Genomic DNA, 20,764 nt, shown 5'->3' with positions numbered 1-20,764 from the left:
GAGGAGGGCGCGCGGGGGAGCAGGCGCGGGCTCCCCCAGGCGCACTGCAGGCCCCGGGAGGCGCTGCCGACCGCGGCGTCCCGACCTTCGCCGCCGTCGCCGCTGCCGCCGGCCCGCGGGCGGGATGGGGAGGAACGGGGGCTGTCCCCGGCGCTCGGCCTCCGGGGCTCGCTGCGAGCCCCGGGTCGCGGGGACTCAGCTCCAGCCGCCGCGTCCGAGGCAGACCCGTTCCTCCACCAGCTGCGCCCCATGCTCAGCTCCGCCTTCGGCCAGGTAAGGGCCGCGCCTCCCGTCCGCGCTCCCGGGAAAGGCGCTCGGGACCCTGCCGCGGCTGCGCGCGCCCACAGCCCTCCTCCCGCTGCCCGCGGCCCCCCAGTCACGCTCCCCGTAGTCCTTCCGCAGCCCTGCGCCCTGGCCGGCACTCCGCCTCCCCCGTGCCTGATTCAGCACCCTGTGCGCTGTCCACGCTCCGGGCCTCTTCTGGGTGAGGCACCAGCGCCTCGCCGCCCTCCACCTGCCAGAATAGGCCAGTCCTGGAAGGGAACGACCGCCACAAACCGTCTGGAGATTTTTGCAGGGGTCCGGAGGGGCGCTCCGAGCAGGTGGCGCCAACTCCGGTCTCCAGCCAAGACTGCCAGTGAGCCACCCAAGGGAGCAAAGGGTTTGGAGTCTGGGAGTCAAGAATGGCTACCGCGGGGGCACACAGCCTTGCTTGGGGATGGAAGACACTAGTCATGAGCTGTCGTGGCCCCAGAGACCTGGGAAAAGTTTGGAGAGCTAGATGGAGGCTGAAAAATATGAGAAAAGAGAAGGGTCTGGGTGGGCATAGAGGGGCTACACAGAGCTATGGCTCACATCGGAACTTTGGGGAGATTTAAGAAGTTGTCACTCCAGGGATGTCACTAGGATGGCGGGTGGGCAGCTGTCAAGTTGTAGAACGTGGAATAACACCCTGGCCTGAGTTGATGTGCATTCTAGGGTCAGGAAGGTCACTAGGGGGTCACCAGTGGCTACTCTGGTTTCCTCTAGGCCTTTCTGTCAAGGGTCATTGGCAGCTGAGCATCCGTTCCCTAATCTAGGTCTACAGTTTGGGATGTGCTGCTGGGGAGAGAGGTTCTCAGAAGGGAACTGTGAACTCCTGCACAAAACCAGGGTTTCCTCTAGTGCTGAGTCCATAATTAATTCAAACTCATTGGCACAGCGTTGAGGCAGTTCTGCGGCAGCCGAGGAGGGGTGTGATGCAGAGGTCTGATGGGAGAGTTTGCGTGGTGTCTGGAGGAAGAGGGGCCCTGAGTGTTTCTGTGCTAGGATGTAGTGTAGAGAAGCCGTTTCAAGCTCCTGGCTTGCCATGCCGGATCCGAATTCCACGGAGGCTGTGTGTGTTCTGCTTCAGATCTGCACATTCCTTTTCAAAACACTACTCCGTGGTGGCTGATGCCGGCGGAGGTCTGACATGAAGGCAGCTGCACGTGGATTCGGGTTGCGCGGGGCTGCTGTGTGGTGTGATAGGGCAGCAGTGTGTGGCTTTGTTCCTGTGGGGAGCCCTCGTTAGCCGAGTTAGCTGGAAGCAGTTCTCCAGAGTAGAGATTTGGATGCAGGACTTTGAGAGTTAGTGCAGCGACATGTTGAGGTGGAGTGGGTCTGGGCTGTGGAGTCAGTGACATCTATTCAAACATTTATCCGATATTTGGGGACATCTACTTTGCCCCAGCATTTGCTGGGACCAGGGAGCCAACAGCAGACTAGATAGCTGCGGTGCTGGCTGTTTGGGAGCTCACCATCTAGCAGTGTGGAGGGGTAGGTCACGGGCCTGGAAGCACACATTTTCTGGCTGTTTTGCTAGCACTATGCCTTCGTTCCTAGAAAAAGAGTCTTTTCTTTTTCCAGTCTTCCAGAATTTGCCTTCATGGGCCCTTTGGGAGCTCAGAGCATTTCAGCTGCCTGCTTTCCATCCTCCTTCTACGTTCTTAGTCATTAATAGTCTCCAGCCCGGTGTTCTGAAATGTCACCAGGGTCACCTGAGTCAGGAAGGGCTGGAAGGTCCCATCAAATATTTACGACCTCCGTGTGGGAGCTCTTGCCTCTGGAGCTGCAGACTTTTTCTCTAAAGCTCAGCACATTCAGTGTGGGCTTCCTGCTGACAGCTCTCAGACATCTGCTTGAACAACAACAGCAATAACAACGGAACCCAGCCTGGGACTTTTGTGTCAGGGTCTCCAGTCTTCTTTACTTCTCTTTGCTTTGAGATTTCTGTCCTTAGAGACAGGGCCAGGACCAAGAGAAGGGAAATGGGATTCTGAATACAAAAACATTCTGATAGAATCTGTTTAGGGCAAAACATAGTCCTGGGGAGGTCTATTTCTCACGTCTCCCAAGTTCTGTTATTTTTTTTTAACCTTAAGCAAATTGTGTAACCTCGTTAAAGCCTCTGTTTCTTTACCTGCAAAATTGGGGAAATCATAGTACTTCACTGGATTTTGGGGGAGTTAAATGGAACATGGAGATAGATGTGTACAGATCTTGGCCGAGTGCATGGTTCAGAGCAAGGGCACTATCGATATTAGTTATTATTGCTATTGTTGATTAACTGCTAAGTGCTGTCCCGGACCTTCTTCTTTCCATTTGCAATAGAGTCAGGGAGAGCCAGGGCTCAAAGTGACACTGAAAGGACCAAGCTAGACTCCTACGTTAGGGGGAACAGGAATCAGGATGCTTTCAGTGACCTCCTAGAGCTGCCTGACTGCCTGCAAGGAGATGATGTGGTTTTGAGGTGAAGCCAGGGAATTGTGGTGTGGGAGAAACAAGAGTTGCAAATTCCAGTCCCAAGTCGGTCACTTCCCATTGCTGTGACCTTGGGTCTGTTATTCTCTCCCTCTGGTCTGGGTTTCTTCCTCCAGAAATGAGACTGACAAAAACTACCTTGCAGAGCTATTAATGAGGGTCACACAAGATTAAGGATGTCAAAATGCCTGGCTTGAGTAGGTGCTGGGAAAAAAGGGCAGCCTTCATTAATGTTATTGTTAATAGAGTAACTATCTGAATGTGGGCCTGTGTAAGATACTTTGAAAGCTGTCTCTGAGTAGGGCAAGAAAGGCCATTAAGTGAGCTGAATGACAAGAGACCTTCCCAAGTACCCTCTTTGTGGCCAGCTGAGGACATGCTACCCAGCTGCCTAGAGAGATGCGACATGAGACATTAACTCAGAATAGGCATGATTTGGGGCAACTCTTGGCATTGGGTTTTGTAAAACTATTTTAAGAACGTTTTTTTTTGTTTGTTTGTTTGTTTGTTTGTTTTTTTCCTGCTCCTTAGTCTAAGCTGAGGAAGAAACACCCCTTGTAGAGGAGGCAACTGTGTATAAAACCCACAGCTCTGTTCCATCTTTTCCCTTTTTCTACCCATAGAGACATCTCTTCTGATTTGACTAGATTAGCCCAATTCCCAAACTGCTTTGCACATAACATGATCACCATATCTAATGAGCAAATGACCAGTATCTCTAGCCTCTGGTCTGCAGAGGTTTCTTAGTTCCTATAGTTCAGATGAGGGAGGGAGACTATATAGAAGCTTGGGTCCTAATAGATTCAATCGTACTAGGTCTGTGTTCCTAGGGTGAGGGCTGTGTATTTTGTTCATTCCTGCCCTGCCCAGTCTCTCCCTACTGCTCTCTCAGAGGGCTGGGATACCCTCTTGCCTTTCATCGGGGGCCTGGGGAAAATGAAAGAGGAGGTCAGCTTGGGGTTAATATCAATCCTATACAGTCCTCCAGGACATCCGCTTTGGCCTTTAGCTGTTTTGGGGAAACAACAAGAGAGGTCTGAGACCTCCTTCAGGAGCTCACTAAACATTTGCCAAAGTATCTTCTCATGATCTTATCTTCACAGCAGTCTGTGAAGGTTGGCATTATCCCCCCCCCCACTCCCCCCACCCCCATTTTAGAGATGAGGAAACAGGCTCGAGAGAGGGGAGTGGCTTGTCCAAAGGTCACACAGTAAGTAAATGGCAGGGCTGTGATCTCTGAAGAACCTGCCTGTGCTGCTCCATGCCAGTTCGGTGGGGAGTCACATAAGTGTGTTTCCTATTTGTCAGAAACATCCACAAAGCACCTCTTAGGTTATGACCCAGCTTTCCCTGAGTGTGTTCGCACCGGGCTGTCATCCAAGCTCAAATGCTGGTGATAGAACTGATCAGGGCTAGAGGCCAGCCTCCCTCCTAATCAGGAATAATCAGCAAAGGGTTTATCCTTCTCATCCCTCTGATCCTATTATTCCATTCCAGAACTCAAAGTGTAGGCTTCTGGAGGCCCAGGGGCTGCTGTCCCAATGAAGAGGGATGGGAAGGTGGGGCCACATGATATGCTCCTTAGAGAAGCCCCCACTGTTCGATCCTTTTATTTTTTTTTTAAATGCTTTTATCTATTTTTGAGAGACAGAGAGAGACAGAGCGAGTCAGGGAGGGAGCAGAGAGAGAGAGAGAGAGAGAGAGGGAGACACAGAATCCAAAGCAGGCTCCAGGCTCAGGGCTGTCAGCACAGAGCCCGATGCGATGCGGGCTCCAACTCAGGAGCTGTGAAATCATGACCTGAGCTGAAGGCGGACGCTCAACCGACTGAGCCACCCGGGTGCCCCGATCCTTTTAAAAAAATTTCTCCTAAAGGTCAAGCCACCTGCTCCCTCTAGATCACCAGTTATCCTATGGTCACTCAGGACCACCATAACCTGACCTGTCCAGCCCAAAATAGCTTAAGCAAGCTCTGAGTTAGAATCCCTGAATCCCTTGCTGCCTTAAGCCTCAAGCTAGAAGCATCCTTCCCCCTGAAGAAGGATGGAATTTCTTCAAAGTGCATGACTTTTTCCATAGGGGCCTGTTTTTCCCATTTCCCGTCTCCTGTTTCCAAGGACAGGCATATTCCAAGGTTGACAAATGGGGGCTGTGCTCTGGGCTGGCCTGCAGGGGGCAGAAGTCACCAGGTCTGACTGAGTGGGTGTTTTGCTGAGTATGGGGGAAGGGAGCGCACAGCTGGCCCTTTAAGATCAATCCTGGGCAGGGGAAGGGGCACCTTCTAGGTGCCTGGCACTGTGCCAAGCCCTTTGTGTGTGTATTATCTCATTAACTCCTCACAACAGCCCAAGAGGGAAGGGTTATTAGTGTACCCATTTTATAAAGAAACTGAGGCTCAAAGAGATTCACAAGTTTTCAAGGTCATAGAGTTTGCTAGGCAACTCTAGCAAGGGCAAGATTTGAACCAGGTCTGCCGGCCTCTGCTTTCCAAGCTCTTAGCATCCGTGTCAGTGGTCTTCAACACTGGCTGCAGATTACATTTACCTGGAGCACTAAATACCACCAATGTCTGGAGCTTACCTACACCTATTAAACCAGAATCTCTGGGGAGGCTCCCCAGAGATTCTCAGCTTCAGCTAGCATTGAGAATCTCTGCTTGATGCTGTGGCTGCCTTTCCGTGTATCTGCCCAGGTAGTTAATATGAACTGGGTCTGTACCTGGAACCTAACCCAACTTCCCTCTGGGGTCCCTGGTGAGCCCCAGCTTTTCAAGAGTCTGCAGATGGTTGGTGTTATAGGTTTGACGTCCAAGTCTTTCCGAAACCCCCAGACTAAGTCGGATTCCTCTGTCTCACATTCTCGGAGGTTTTGTGTTTCCCCTTCATAGCATTTACCTGAAATGTAATTAAATAAGTGCCTTCCTAGCTCTTTAATAGCTCTTGCCTGCCTGCTAGAGCATAAGCTCCCTGAACGCAGGGACCATGTTTATCTTGTTCTCCCCACAGCATTCCCAGAGCCAGGCACAGTGACTGGCACACAAACACTGGACAAATGTCACTTCCTCCTTCCATTTTAATAATTACTCTCTGAGTATCTACCATGCGCCGGGTACTTGCCCACATCTGCTTTAGAAGCAAGATAAGGGGAAACCCCATTTTTCCAGGCAAGGAAACAGAAGCTCTGGAATGTGAGAAGTCAGAAGCTGGCAGACCCTTCTCATGCACCTGAGTCTCGTGACCCTGACCCCCCTGCCCCGCAGAGAGGCTGCTTTGTGCTCTCTTCTGGAGGAACACGTCTTTGGAGAAGGCACTTATGTTAGCTGCTCACTCATCTGTTTCATCTCCCCGGTGTTTTTCCTGCCCTTTGGGAGTCAACGCCTCCCCGGTCTCCTCCCTCTGTCCTCAGGGGCTGCCCCTCCTTCTCCGTACCCCCCTCTGGAGGTTTGGCCCAAACAAGGCTGCTGAGTAACTCCCCTGATTAAACCGTTCCATCGTCAGCAGCGGCGCAGACGTCAGGAGCTATCCAGGGACTTCCTCCCCCGGCTCCCTGGGAGCGAGCCTGTGGCACCTTCTGGGCTGCGCCCCACCCACTCCCCTAATGGGGCTTCTGACCAGCCGCTCAAGCTGGACAAAAAATCCCTGGGAAAGCAGCCTCCCTGGACTGACAACTCTTTCAGCGACCTGTGAAAGGGTTTTTGCACCGGGGCCGAGAAAGAGTTCGCCTTCCCAACCTACCTCTGGTGCCCCCTGCTGGGAAAAGCTGGCTGCAGGGGGGAAACAGGGACGCCTCCTCTCTTGGGTCATCGGGCTCCGCCTGTAGGTCTTGAATGTAACATCTGAGGCTTGAGATGAGTTCACATCAAACCTGGAACCCAGAGGGACGAGGAAGAGCCACTCACCTAAAAAAGTTCCAGTCGTGGGACCTCGAAGACCACTCTGACAAGGGCAGCCTCTCAGCTTTGCACCCAGAGGAAGCCTGTGACAGATTTTCACTCAGGATTAGGCGGAGGATGGTTAGAGGGGTCACAGCCCTGGATCACACCTCTACCGGCACTGCCTCCATCATGCCCCCCGCCCTCCCGGTGGTCTCTTGGTTTCCCTTGGGTCGGAGAGACCTGACATAGCAAAGGGAGCGAAGGACCTGATCACTGCTGTTGGCTCAGCTTCCAGCCCCGGAGCCTCATCCCCTTTTGGTAACGAGGCAAGTGTGAAAAATGGAGCGTGATGGGGATGTCACAGGATCTTCCAGGCCTTCAACTGGAACTGCCTGCTCTCAATCCAGCTGTGATTGCCAGGGGGCAATTAGGATGTGTGTCTGTCCCTGAGTTCTTGTGTGTGTGTGTGTGTGTGTGTGTGTGTGTGTGTGTATGCAAGCACAAGGCTGGGAGCTGGGAGGCACCCTGGCTTTGGTAGCCCAAACTAGCCTGCTTCCCCTTCTGGGTCTGCTGGCCTAATTCCCAGCTGCAGCTGCCATTCTGGGCCCCCCTCCCTGAAGCAATCTCCCTGCAGATTTGGCAGCAGGAGAGGAGGGGCTGAGGGAAGGGAAATGAACCGCTGAGAGGACTGAGCTCTAATCTGATGTAGATGATCCGGCAGCTTTCCCCAGCTTGCTGCCCTCTGCCATCAGCTCTCCAGGCGATTTTCTCTGTGCCCTGCCCTCTCCCCTCCTGCCTTCATGTCCTTAAGAAAGTGCCCAGAAAGTTAAACCCACACACACAAACATATACACAATCCACAAAAAAAAAAAAAAAAAAAAAAAAAAAAAATCAGAGAGCAGGAGCAGGCAGACGAGTAAGAGAGCACGCGCGCAGGAGAGAGGGCTCAGAACGGTCCAGGAGGAAGAACCGCGCAGGCAGATGGAGGCTGGGGTTGGCCGTGACAGGGACTAAGGTCTCTTAGTCCCCAGGAGTCTCCTTCATGGACCCGGGGATCCTGAGAGGGGCTGCCTCAGCTTAGGATGGGCAACTGTGTCAAGTCTCCACTGAGAAATCTCTCAAGGAAGGTATGTTTCTGGAGCTCCCAAGATCTGGGACAGGGGAAGGGGCATCTTGCCGTCTGTGCCAGAGTTGGGGACGGAGGGGGTGGGCATCTGAAGCTTGCTACCCTTTCCGTGGGTTCTATCTAGAGCTGTTTCCCTGCCTCAATCTCTAGATTCCCTCCGATCCCAGTTTTCTGTGTCTCAGGCTCTGCGCTGAAGTTGGGACTTAACAGCTGCATGGGGGGGCTGTGTTTGGGAATTAGCACAAGATTTAGGAAAGAAACCAAAGAGTTCCTGGGCTACAAAATAAAAAGCACAGATCCACAGCATGTGAGTGACCGGCCCTTCCTGGGGCTGGTAGGATCAGAAGAGGGTTGAGCTGGGCTTTGCCTCTGCTGCTGCTGAGGTTCCTTCCCAGCCGTAGGACCAGGGATTCATTCATTTCTTTGAGAGCATCTGGCCCTCTCTCTGGTGGTCTCTAAACCTTCAGAATTGTGGGTTTTGGAGTCAATCCCATTGCTACTGGGGTATCCCCTGCCACCCTCAATAATTCTTGAATCAGGTTAGAGAATCTCAACTAGGACCAGCTGGTTCAGAGCCCCGGATTGTTTCCACTGAGAAACAGGATGTTGAGCAAAGGTGTCTGTAAGTCGCTTTGTGTAGTGGATTTATTGCTTATCTACCAGGATGATATCCTTTTGCAAGAATTCCTTTTGGAAAGCAAATCACCACCTCCAAGACATTTTTCATGCAAAGCTGGGCTTACATCTATAGGGTTTTGCTTTAAATGGGCTCTGCTTGTATTTCTAGCCCTCTGTAGCTAAGCCATAGAAGAAACTCATGGATATTATTTAAAGGAAGGAGGAATGATAGGGATGTTTTCTTCCGGTTCTTTCATTTTCCAGATAAGGAACTTGATTGCCACTCAGGTAAAGTGACTTACCGAAGGTCTTAGGTTAACTAATGGCATCTCTGTCCCTAACCCCATACTACCTCCTGGGTCAGTTTGATAGTCTCTTAATTTAGGAAATTTTGAGCCTTTTTGCTCATCATCTTCCTCATTTAGCTAAGCTGCTCACACCAAATTCCCTTTCATCTCCACTGTTCCTTGGATCCTTCCAAGGGTTGACTGTTTCTTCTGTGCACACAGCCCCATCAGCTGTCATCTTAGGAGAGGATTTGGCCTCCACGCAGTTGCAGAGAAGCAGAAACTGACCTGAATTAGTCTAGAGGACCACAGGCTGAAAGCCTCCCCCCGCCCCGGGTTCTGTCCAAAGCTTAAAGAGGTGAACTTAAGAACAAGATTTATCCCTCTGTTCTACCTCCCCTCTTCTCCCTGTACACAGCAGAGTGTTTAAGAGCCAGACTTCTCAAATCTGTTCTTTCCAACCATGTGGCTTTGGGCAAGTTACTTGACCTCTCTGGACCTCAATTCCCTTGTCCATCAAGTGGAAATACTAATATTTGCCTCCCAAGGTGATTGTCAGAAGCAAATAAAAGTGCTGTCCACACTGCCCAGAACCGAGCCCTCAATAAATGGTAATTAGTATTATTATCATCATGATCCTAATGTTTCCACTCTGGGTTTTCTTAGAATGGGGATGGAGGATAAAAAGAAAATAGGAGAGGTTTTGAGTCCACGGAATAAGGTAAAAGACAATAAAACTTCTTGCATTCAATTTCATTTTTCTTTTTGTAATAACAGCAGTTGCTTTCTTCTGAAAAGCTACAACACACCCAGCCTCTGTGATCTCGTTTGCTCTTTTCCACCGGGTAGTTCTCTTGGCTCTTTTATTTATTTATTTATTTATTTATTTATTTATTTATTTTAAAAAAATTTTTTTTCAACGTTTATTTATTTTTGGGACAGAGAGAGACAGAGCATGAACGGGGGAGGGGCAGAGAGAGAGGGAGACACAGAATCGGAAACAGGCTCCAGGCTCCGAGCCATCAGCCCAGAGCCTGACGCGGGGCTCGAACTCACGGACCGTGAGATCGTGACCTGGCTGAAGTCGGACACTTAACCGACTGCGCCACCCAGGCGCCCCTCTTGGCTCTTTTATAGAGCAAGGAGCTGGGCTTAAGAGCGTTCCTAAGGTCACACAGCCGAGTGGAAGCGGAGTGGAGATTTTGGAAACGCTGGTCTGTGTGAATCCATAGCTGGTATTTTATTTTTATTTTTGCCTCTGTGAGAGGCTGCGTCTCTCTCCTGCTGTCAGAAATGTTATTCGTAGATCCCCGCACCTGACCTTCCAGGTCGTCCGGATTCCCACTCACTGCAGCGATTCCTTCCTTCACCTCGCCAAGCGCTTGCTCACTTACTCACCCGCTGCTTGAATACCTTCCAAGTGAGAGGAAGCTTTGACCTGCCTTCTCTTAGCCAGCTCGTGTTGTTAGAAAGCTGTAAGGTCATGAGGCAGGCTGACCCCTCCTGTTGCCATGCTCCTCTCGGGGAGATGTCCCTTCGGTGCCAGGAGACATTGTCAAGCCGCTGCCCACTTGGCTTCCTGAGCGTGGTAGCCGGGGGGCGCGTAATGGGGAGAGGCGGCCTGCTCCAGGCTCCGTGTGGGGCAGGACCAGGCTGTCAGGTGCCATCACTGGCCGGGGGAGAACAGCAGCCTCCCGGGGCGACTTGGTGCCAGGCAGTATTATGATCAAGAGACGCAGTGGAAATTCCCCAGCCACCGCGGGTCCCTTCTTCGTGGGAACACATTCTTCTCCATCCTTCTCCGTTCTTTCCTGATTGGCAAATATTCTCCCACTTCCTCTGGAGCCAGAAGTAAATGCCTTCTGGCTCCCAGCACCTCTTATGTTGCATCTCCATCATCGCCGTTGTCCTTATCATCGTCATTGTCATCCCCATGGCAACTCCATGCATTTGGCTCTTACAGTGCTCAAGGCACTGTGCAATAGCTCATTTATTTCTCACGAGAATCCTGCGAGGGGCCGCGTGTATCCCCGCCGGACTGAGAAGGAACCCAGAGCACAGAGAGGTGCAGTCACTTGCCCAAGGTCACATAGCAAGCAAGGGGCGGGGCCAGAATTTGTCCCCGAGACTGTTGGAGTCCAAAGCCAGGGTACTAAATCTCTTCTCTGAGCTCTGTGCCTCCGCTGTGCTGCCTCCTCCTTCCTGGCTTGTGCTCACTCTGAGCCAAGTGTACGAGACTCAGCCAGAAACGAAAAGGCGGATTCTCTGCACACATCTCGGGAGCTTGTTTCATGGGGTCGAGCCGCTGTCTACTGCCAACATTCCTCTGAGCCAGCCTCCCAGTTGGGAAGGTCTCTCTGGATTTGCCCTTGCTCTAGCCTGGGTCCTGGGATCCTGTGAGAGTATGGCTGAGGCCCTGAACTCTTTCAGACATTAAACCAGAATGGCCCTCGGTCTGCCTGACCTCTCTGAAGTTCTGAGACAAGCAGAGACCCAAACCTATTGCATTCACTGAACTTGGGCCTTGCCCTGAGCATGAATTGCTGCCTCCCCTCTGAGGAACCAGTATACTGCTCCTCCCTCTCTAGGCCTGGGAGAGGCTTAGGAGGTTGGAAGGGAGTCTAGTCTGGAGCCCCAGAGCGCGGGGCTTTGGGGAGAAGATGCACTGGAGGAGAGGGGAGATGATGTAAGCTGGGAGAGACTGTTCAGGTTCTCAGCCTGGGAGGACAGGCCGCCCCCTACATCACAGGATCTTCTCCTGGGCATGACCTTCTGTGAGCTGGAGGAACCTGGCAGCAAGGGGGGTACAGTAGGACAGAGGGTAGGGTGGGCAGCTCTGGAGTTCTTGGGCAAAGACGGCCCTCCAAGTTTCAGCTGCTCTGTTTCTCCTTGAAAGGTTTGCCTCTAAGTCTAAGCTCATCCAAGCTCAGGACTGAAGGCAGAGTGCCCTGGCCTGGATCCTGGGGGTCTTGGGCATCCTGGGGAGGCCGGGGTGGACTAGAATGTTGTGTCTGGATGCTGCTGTTGTCCTAAGGGGACCGTCTGTGGGCAGTGCTGACTTTTTATAGCTGCATGGGAACTGTCAGGGAGGAGGAGAGAAGGGCCAGGGCCTGAAAGCACAGCTATATTCGGTAAGCAGAGAGAGGGCCCCTGCCTCAGCCTCTAGAGGCCGGGCAGGCTGGGCCAGGCAGGGAGCCAGAGACAGGAGGGGGAAGAAGGAGAGCTGCTGGGGGCAGAGAGCGTCTAGTCTTGAGGCAGCAAACTGGGTAGACTCTGACCCTCGGATGGGCTTTGCTCGGCCCAGCTGAAGGTCTGGAAACCTTGGGCTGAGTTAAGTAGCACTGTCCTTCGGAGAGGACAGTCCCCCCTCTTGGTTATGTTGGCTAGGCTCATGTGTTTGCACCTGCCAGTCCGGCAGCCTACCCGAGCCTGCTCTGTGTGTTCCCAGCTCTGATTGTCGTCACTGCCTTCCAGTGGGGTCTATTGAAGGCAGGGACAAAAGTCAGTTTGGGAACATCTTGGGCAAGGACCGTATTCATTAGTCTCTGAGCGAGCACTTCCCATTGGCTGGAACAGAAGCCTCCCTCTGCCTCCTTCTCTTTCTAATCTTCTGAATGCATGCGAGTGTGTGATTTTGTGCATGTGTGTGTGTTGTGAACACATGTGTGCCCCTGTTCCACACGGCGGGTGTCACACCCAGCTCTCCCCGGAGCATCCGTTTCAGGCAAGGATCAGAGACTCCATTTCTTGAACCAGTTTCACTCCTGCCTCCCATGCATCCCGAGAGCTCTCCGAACCCTACTGCCTGACTCTCCAGGGTCTCCTCTTGAGGAGAGCCCCTTCTGGGACCAGCAGCCAGGCTGAGGCCGGGAGGGCCGGTTGGGCAGGGAGGTGACGCCCTTGCCTCTCTTTTGTATTTGCTTGGTGCTGGCTGAAGATGCGCCAGGAGGAGAAGAGCAGCTACACAGTGGTGCAGACGAGCGAGGAGGGGCTGGCGGCCAGCGGCGAGCTCCCAGGACCGCTCCTGATGCTGGCCCAGAACTGCGCGGTCATGCACAACCTGCTGGGCCCTGCCTGCATTTTCCTGCGCAAGGGCTTCGCTGAGAACAGGCAGCCTGTACGTAAGTTGGCCCCAGTGGAGCCTCACTCGACTTGCCTTCAAGGGCATAACGAGGTGCTGGGAAGAAGAGGGGCCCGGTACGCAGCAGCAACCCGTGTCCCCTAATGGATGTACCCCAAACCCTCAACTTGGGAATCTGACCCCCAAAGTTTCCTACCCATGGCTGCAAAGCACTGGTGAGTCTACATCCACCAGCCAGAAGTAATAACAGCAGCTCATGTTTTTGGTTTGTTTGCTTGTTTTTTGGTTTTTGTTTTTTTTGTGTTATTTTTGAGCATTTGCTATGTGCAAGGCACTGTGCTAAGTGCTTTGGTGCATCTCTTCAATTAAGTCTCAGAGCAACCCTGAGAGGTAAGTACTATGATCATCCCCATTTGGCAGATGAGGAAACTGAGTCAGGGAGGTAACTCGAGATGACAGCTAGTGGGAGGCAGAGGTAGGGTTTGAACTTGGGGAATCTGACTCAAGTGTTTCCTGTACTCTTAACAGCCCTCCTGAATACAATGTCCAGTACTTCCTACAGTAATGGAAATATTCTATAATTGATGCTGTCCAATATAGTAGCCACCAGCCACACGTGGCCATTGAGCTTTTGGAATGTGGCTAGTGCAACTGGGGAACTGAATTGTTAATTCTATTTGTTTGATTCCAATTCCAATTCCGATAGCCACACGCGGCTACTATATGGGGCAACCTCCTTTAGGTATCCGAGCGGTCACCGGGAGAGGGTGATAATCATAATGTCACCAATACGAATGTATGAAGGTTCCATTTCTTGAATGCCACACATTAAACACTTTATTTTTTTTAAGTTTATTTATTTTTGAGACAGAGACTGTGAGCAGGGGAAGGGCAGAGAGAGGGAGGCAGAGAATCCCAAGCATGCTCTGTGCTGTCAGTGCAGAGCCTGACATGGGGCTTGAACCCGTGAACTGCGAGATCATGACCTGAGCCAAAATCAAGAGTCGGATGTTTAACAGACTGAGCCACCCAGACGCCCCCTAAGCACTTTATATATCTTGTCTCACGGGATGCTCACAAAGGTCTTATTAGGTGGGTACCAGTATCAACCCATTTTATTGATGAGACTATGGCTCGGAGAGCTGAAGTGACCTACCCAAGGCCCCACAGCTAGCAAGTAGCAGATCTGGGCTTTGCACTTGAGTTTGTCCGACGCTAGAGGCCAAGATCTTCTCCCGGACCACATAAGCTGGGGAGAAAGGGGTATTCGTATGCTGTATTCCCATCTCACCCCTGGGGATGGTGCTCATGGTTTCCCTGTCACCTCGGTGGGCATCCCTGGCCCCGCTTCACACAGCAGAGTGTGTGATCCAGGGACCAGCTTCCAGGGCTCAGCCAGACCAGCACCACCACAGGCACCTGGAGAGGGGTACCTGGCCTTCCTGCTCCTGGCTCTGGCTGTGCACGAAGCAGAGGGGGCTGCCCTGGGGGTCAGCAGTACCCTATTCCCCTCCAGTCCTGCAGAACTGGGTCCTGGAAAAGTGGGAGCCTGCGTGAGGCTTGAAGGGGGGGCGGGGAAAGGACTCATGTCAAAGTGACTTATCCTAGCCAGTGTCCTCTGCGTGCATATGGACACACATACACTCGCCTACTCGCTCACTTCACTTACCAGGGGCACAGGGTATGGCAAAAATCATCCTTTTCGGCCACCCAAGATCCAAGTCTGATTAGGAAGAGAGTGATGACAATGCACCGTGACAGGCTTTTACGGTGGAAGTCCCGACAGTCATCTTGCAGAGACACGCATACCTTCAGTGAATCCTGCCCTCAGCTAGAAATACTACCTGAGGGCTGGATAGCTTGCAGCCTGCTCAGCCCCGGCTCATGTACACTCTCAACACTGTCCTGCCACATTTAGCCACTCCTGAGCACAGGGTCCTGTGCACCTGGTTGTCTCATAAGGGGTTGCTCAGCAGCCCCTTTCTAGAAGATTCTCAGATTTTCCGGAGCTGGGGTCCCTTGACCCAGGGCCAGTTTACAGTGGGTGGCCAGAAGCTGTCTCTTGCCTGCCCTGACCGTGTGGGCTAGAACAGCCTGCATGCACAGCCGAGATGCCTCACGCTCACTGTGGCCCACCTGCATGTCTGTGTTCACGATAGGCGTGCCCACACCTGGTATGTGCTTCCTCAGGGGGGCACGCCCTGCCCCACATTCCTCCTGCCGAAGGACGGAGAGCTGTGACAGGGAGGATGGGCCCAGTGCGCCAGTTTTGGAGCTGATTGAACAGGTCCAGTGGGGCATCAATTTCGTGCCAGTCTGTCTGCCTCCTGGGAAGGCCTAGGGTGACTGGCACCTCACCAGCCAGAGCTTACCCCATGCGTCCTCTGGGCCTGCTCTTTGGAGACCTCGCCGCCATCTGTTCAGATGCCTAGACCCAGGGTTTCCTTGACTCCCCAAGGAGATCTGGGCACTGCTTGAAGCTGGAGATGTGTGCTTTGGACCCTGGCAGCAGCCACTGGCACTGGCGGCCCCCAGGGTCCTATGCTGTGTCCCGTGACAGGGCCAGGTGTAGGATGGGGGTCAAACTGGAGAAGGTGGGCCGTGCCCAAGCAGCAGGGCACAGCCTGAAGTCTACCTCCACACCCTTGGCTCCTCCTCCTCCTCTTCCTCCCTTATGGGCAGCCTGTCTAGTCCCTGCTTTCTGTCCTTCCAGCCCCTCCCTCCCTCCCATCGCCTTGCAGATTTCCACACTGTTGTGACCTCCCACCCACCCTGCTTTATTTACAGGTTTTTGCCTCCAGACCAGCTCTGTTCCCTGACACATCCTTGTGTCTGGAATGGGGACACAGAGGTTCTCTGCCCAGGCTGGATGGGGCTCTGGGGTCCCTGGGCATCTCCCGTGTCTATGGGAGATGTGGGGCTGCAGCTTTTTCCCTTGAAGATGTGGTCCAGGCATGCGTCCCACTCGGTGCTTGCTGTCCCTTGGATGGCCTCCAGGTTGGGCATTTTGTAACTTCTAGGTCGCTCGCAGCTGCTAATAGGACACTTTCTTTTGTTTCAGGACAGATCGCTGCGGCCAGAGGAGATTGAAGGTAAGACGCAGCCCCTTAGGGGAAAGGGTTGCTCAGCTATCCAGGCAGTTGAGGGAAGGGAGATTGGTGGGAAGAGAGGCAGAGACACATTGGCTTCCTGGGGACAAGGCCTGGTACGGGGCTGGGTATCCTCTGTGGAGCCAGCTGTCAGAGGAGTGCCGTCCTGGCAGCTCCAGGGTCTGGCTCTCCGGGCCAGTGGGCACCCGGGCTGCCTCTGATCAGAGGCTCTGTGGATCCCACCCCCAGCCATGCCCACTTTTATTCTGTTCCTCAGAGCTCCGAGAGGCCTTCAGAGAATTTGACAAGGACAAGGATGGCTACATCAACTGCCGGGACCTGGGCAACTGCATGCGTACCATGGGCTACATGCCCACCGAGATGGAACTTATTGAACTTTCTCAGCAGATCAACATGAACCGTGAGTCCCTCCTCTGGGCACCCTCTTCCCTTCCCGTCCCCACCCTCCAAGTCCTCTGCAGTCACACAGGCCCTGGGCTTAAGTTCTGGGCCCAGCTCTTTCCAGCTCTGTGACTTGGGGCAAACTACTTACCCTCTCTGAGCCTCCTTTTCCTCACCTATAAACTGTACAATGAGAGGAGCACAAGAAGTCATTGAGAGACTGTCTGTAAAACCACGCTGTACGTGGCACACGGTGATTGTTGAACAGAAGGAAGTTCTCATTACTGTGTTATTCTCTGTCTTAGTTTTGGGGTTCTCCCAGAAGCAGGCCCCGAAACAAGGATTTGAGTGCAAGCAGTTTATTTGGAAGGTGAAGGGAAGCATCAGCAGGGAGTAGGCAAGTGAGACCACAAAGAGAAGGAGCCACAAAGGTTGAACTCTCGAGCCAGCCAGAACCATGAGTGGCCAGAGTCTCATTCTCATTCTGCTAGGCAGCTCAGGAAGTCAGTGTAGCAAGCCCACCTTGAAGTTAGAGCCCTCATCCCTCCAATGGGGAGTTTCAGCAGTCACTGGCTGAAAGCTGCTGTGAGCAGGGGGTGGGGTGGGTGTTGGTTCTCCACCACTCCTACCTGCTGGGGGATCTTGTTGAATTTGAGCTTCCATTTGTACAACAAGAGTAAGGCTTGGGGCAGGTGGGCCAGGCTCTCATAACTTCTGTTTCTCTCTCTGCCTTTCTGCTCTGTCTCTGTCTCTCTGTCTCTCCGTCTCTGACATTCTTTGCCTGTCTCTGACCCAGTGTGTCTTTCGCCCGTATCTTTCTCTCTATCCACCTCCCGACTGGTTCCCTCCATCTAACCCTGGCCACTCCCCTGAGCCATTCTTTGATAAGCCACCTGTCCATGGTCACCTGTGTGTCCTCATTTGGCCTTTGGTTGTACCCTGGACCCAGCACTGGACCAGTCAAGGAGGGGTTCACAGTGCCTTCCTTTGCTTAGTTAGAGGTGGGGAGTGGTTGGATGGATGACCTAGCCCTTTCCTCTGTCTCCAGTGGGTGGCCATGTAGATTTCGATGACTTCGTAGAGCTAATGGGACCTAAACTCCTGGCGGAAACAGCAGATATGATTGGAGTGAAGGAACTTCGAGATGCTTTCCGAGAGGTAAGTGACGACCACTGGACAGACACGGGCAGGGTGTTGTTAGAATTCCAACCCCAGGACAGTTACTTGAAAGGAGAAACTAGAGCCCCGGATCACAGGCCAAGGGAAGGAGCTTGGACAGAGAAGAGTCTCGGGGTAAGGGGGGCGGGCAATGATGCTAGAGAAGGGGCCCTCCCTTGGGCCCCCCACATTGTAGCTACCCCTTTCTCCTCCCTGCCCTCTCTAGTTTGACACCAATGGTGATGGAGAGATAAGCACCAGTGAGTTGCGGGAGGCCATGAGGAAACTCCTGGGCCATCAGGTGGGACACCGAGACATAGAGGAAATTATCCGAGATGTGGACCTCAATGGGGATGGACGAGTAGACTTTGAAGGTAGGTGGGGTTTGAACGTGGGAGAGAAGCCAAGGCAGTAGTGGCCATACGTGGAGACTTCCAACTGTGTATCCATCATGACTCCATCTTTCCATGCCCCTACCCTTCCATTCTTGTACCCCTCCATCTATGCGCCCCTGTAACCCACCTTCCCATTCATCCCTTCACCCAACCATCCATTGGTCCATCTTGCCAAATCTCTCTCTCCATCTGTTCCATCCATCTCTTCATGTGTCCAGGTGTCTATCCATTCATCCATCTCTAAAAAATTATCCATACAATCATTTATTCATACATATGTATATGTTTATGTCTGTGTGTATATCTGGTTCCTCAGGCTGAATCCCTCTTTTCTGGGCTTTCACAGCACCTCAGGCTCACCCTCATCCTTCACACTGCCCCCCCACGTGCTAGGTGTACCTCTGCTTGACTGAACTTTTTGAGAAGAACACCATTTTCTTTATCTCTGTATTTCCTCATAATTCAGTACCTGGCACATAGCTAATGCTCAGTAAAAGCTTTTGTTTCTTTTTTTTTTTTTTTTTTTTAAGGAATCAGGAATCATTATACTAGTTACCATTTATTGTACATGTATTATGTACCAGTCACCGCACCAAGTACACTTACATATATTATCCCATTTTATTTTCACAACAACTGTCTGGATTGCCACTATTATGGCCTCGTGTTACATGTGAGGAAATTGAAGCTCAGAGAAGTCATATGACTTGCTTGAAATTGCCAGACCATTAAGACGCGGAGCTGGATCATAAACCAGGCCTGGGATCTCAACCACTACATATGTAACCCTGCAAGATACTGCTCAAGACAGCTATGGGATCTAGGGCAAAAATACAGTAAAATGTTCACTCTGTGCTCTGAGAACTTGCCTTCTGAGCAGAAAGACAAGATAAACATGTACCAGGATGTAGGATGTGCATGTGTCCAGAACACAAAAGTTGGAAGGCCTTTTCTGGGGAGCACTTAGACTCAAGTTTGAGGAGAGTGTGGCTATATGGAAAGAAGGCTTTGCTGCCACCAGATCCGAAAATTTCAGGTTGCCCGTGTCCTGGTGGTGCCCCCTCACAGATGACAGCCCTTCCCTGCAAGCCCAGCATCCCCCATCCATTCTGCTCGTATGTATTGCATACATAGTATGTATACCTACTGTGTGTTGAGATCTGCCTTGAGAGCCCAAGACCAGCAAGGAAGACAGAAGCCAACGCTGTAGTCCCTGCTGTTTTGGGGGAAATACAGTGAGCTGTGGAGTACAGGGGAGAGGCATCTTGCCAAGCTGGAGGGGGGATTAGGGAAGGTTTCCTGGAGGAGGCTATAAATAAATAGAGCTCTAAGAGATGAGTAGGAGCCACCAGGTGAAGGAAAGGGTATTTACCCAAATGAATTGAAACTTACGTCCACACAGAAACCTGCACACAGATGTGTATAGCAGCATTATTCATAATTGCCCAAACCTGGAAGCAACCAAGATGCCCTTCGGTTGGTGAGTGGATAAAGGGTGACAATGGCATATTATTCACACTAAAAATAAATGAGCCATCAAGCCATGAAAAGACATGGAGAAATCTTAAGTGCATATCGCTAAGTGAAAGAAGTCAATCTGAAAAGGCTACGTAGTGTGTGATTCCAACTGTATGACATTCTTGAAAAGATAAAACTATGGAGACGGTGAAAAGATCAGTGGTTGCTAAGGGTTGTGCGGTGGGGGAGGTATGAATAGGTGGAGCACAGAGGATTTTCAAGGCAGTGAAACCGTTCTGTATGACACTGTAATAGTGGATACACGTCATTATGCATTTGCCCCAACCCACAGAATGTGCGGCACGAAGGCTGAACTTGAATGTTACTGTGGCCTCTGGGTGCTAATGCTGTGTCAGCGTGGGTTCATCGATTAGAACAAATGTCCCACTCTGGTGCCGGATGTCGATAGTAGGGGAGGCCGTATGCTGGGAAGGCAGGGTGCATATGGGAACTCTGTACTTTCTGCTTAATGTTGCTGTGAACCTAAAACTGCTCTAAAAAAAAAAAAATCAAGTCTAGTTAAAAGAAAAAGAAGAGAGAGGGGACGAGTGCAGGCAAGCTGAGAGGTGGAGGGAGAGTGAGTGTGCCAGCTGCACCGACAGGGAGATCTGTGTGTGGTTGGAGCGTAATGGATTGGGGGTGAGCTTGTGAGAGCTGCGTCAGCTGGGGCCACAGCTGGGAGGGCCTGGAGGTCACATCAGGATATTGGACGTTATCCAGTGGGGAGCCTGGGAGGTTTCAGAGGGGTCAGGTATGCAGACGAGAAAGCCCCCATCCTGGGGCCCCGCTGCTTTGCGCAAGATGGACTGGGAGAGACCGGAGGGCTGTAGGGGACCAGCCCCGAGGTAGGAGCTATGTCAGTGGAGGGGGGGCGCTCAGATCCGAGGGAGACTTGGAGGCTGTGTCCTGAGCTGGGCCTGACAGGCTCCTTTCTCCCCACCCGGTCCTGTCCTGTGCCCTCCCAGAGTTTGTCCGGATGATGTCCCGCTGAGGCCGTGAGGGCCCCTCCAGGACTGCCAAGCTCCCCCCGGGCGGGAGAAGAGGAGCCAGAGCGCGCCTCACCCCGCCGTAGCCGCCGAGAGCCCAGGATGGACTGGCGGAAGGGGCCTGCCTGCACCCCAGGGAGGTGCCCACCCTGGACCCCCTCCCCTCCGCACTGTGAAAGACTCACAACTCCTGCAACTGGAAAGGGGGGCGCCCGCCGACGAGGAGGCCACAGTGCCAAGCCAGCAGAGGTCACGCCGGGCGCCAAGTGCCATGGACCCAGCCGCTGCCGGTGGGGTGGGCCAGGGAGCCTGCCAGCAGCCCCCCCCCCCCCCCTGCACAGCATGTCCGCCCCAGGGCAAAGCCTCTCGCCGCCCTCCTTAGCTCTGTGCCCGTCCCAGCTCGCCACAGCCCTGTTCTCTCAGAACCAATAAAAATATTTCCAAGACAA

General features: G+C 52.7%; 1 protein-coding gene across 2 annotated transcripts; it reads left to right on the top strand.

Moving 5' to 3' along the window:
- The first annotated feature begins 666 nt into the window (after positions 1–666).
- On the top strand, positions 667–20,764 carry CABP1 (calcium binding protein 1). Of its 2 annotated transcripts, XM_040443689.1 has the most exons (7): positions 6,419–7,782; positions 12,624–12,803; positions 15,829–15,859; positions 16,134–16,277; positions 17,307–17,416; positions 17,643–17,790; positions 20,295–20,764. In XM_040443689.1, exons 1-7 carry the CDS (start codon positions 7,738–7,740, stop codon positions 20,318–20,320), a joined length of 684 nt encoding a protein of 227 aa, XP_040299623.1. In that variant the 5' UTR covers positions 6,419–7,737; the 3' UTR covers positions 20,321–20,764. The 2 variants fall into 2 exon arrangements, with proteins under 2 accessions (XP_040299624.1, XP_040299623.1); XM_040443690.1 differs by lacking the exons at positions 6,419–7,782; positions 12,624–12,803 and adding an exon at positions 667–797.

Source organism: Herpailurus yagouaroundi, unplaced genomic scaffold (assembly GCF_014898765.1).
Source record: "Herpailurus yagouaroundi ecotype Mexico unplaced genomic scaffold, PumYag 191, whole genome shotgun sequence".
Lineage (NCBI taxonomy): Eukaryota > Metazoa > Chordata > Mammalia > Carnivora > Felidae > Herpailurus > Herpailurus yagouaroundi.
Note: the sequence above shows the minus strand (reverse complement) of the source record. Positions and strands in the feature narration are given on the sequence as shown.

Excerpts from the sequence above, each read along its gene's own strand:
- CABP1 (XM_040443689.1), top strand. The coding sequence starts at position 7,738 with ATGGGCAACTGTGTCAAGTCTCCACTGAGAAATCTCTCAAGGAAG. Across the intron at positions 15,860-16,133 it reads GCGGCCAGAGGAGATTGAAG|AGCTCCGAGAGGCCTTCAGA; the intron begins GTAAGACGCAGC and ends TCTGTTCCTCAG. Across the intron at positions 16,278-17,306 it reads TCAGCAGATCAACATGAACC|TGGGTGGCCATGTAGATTTC; the intron begins GTGAGTCCCTCC and ends CTCTGTCTCCAG.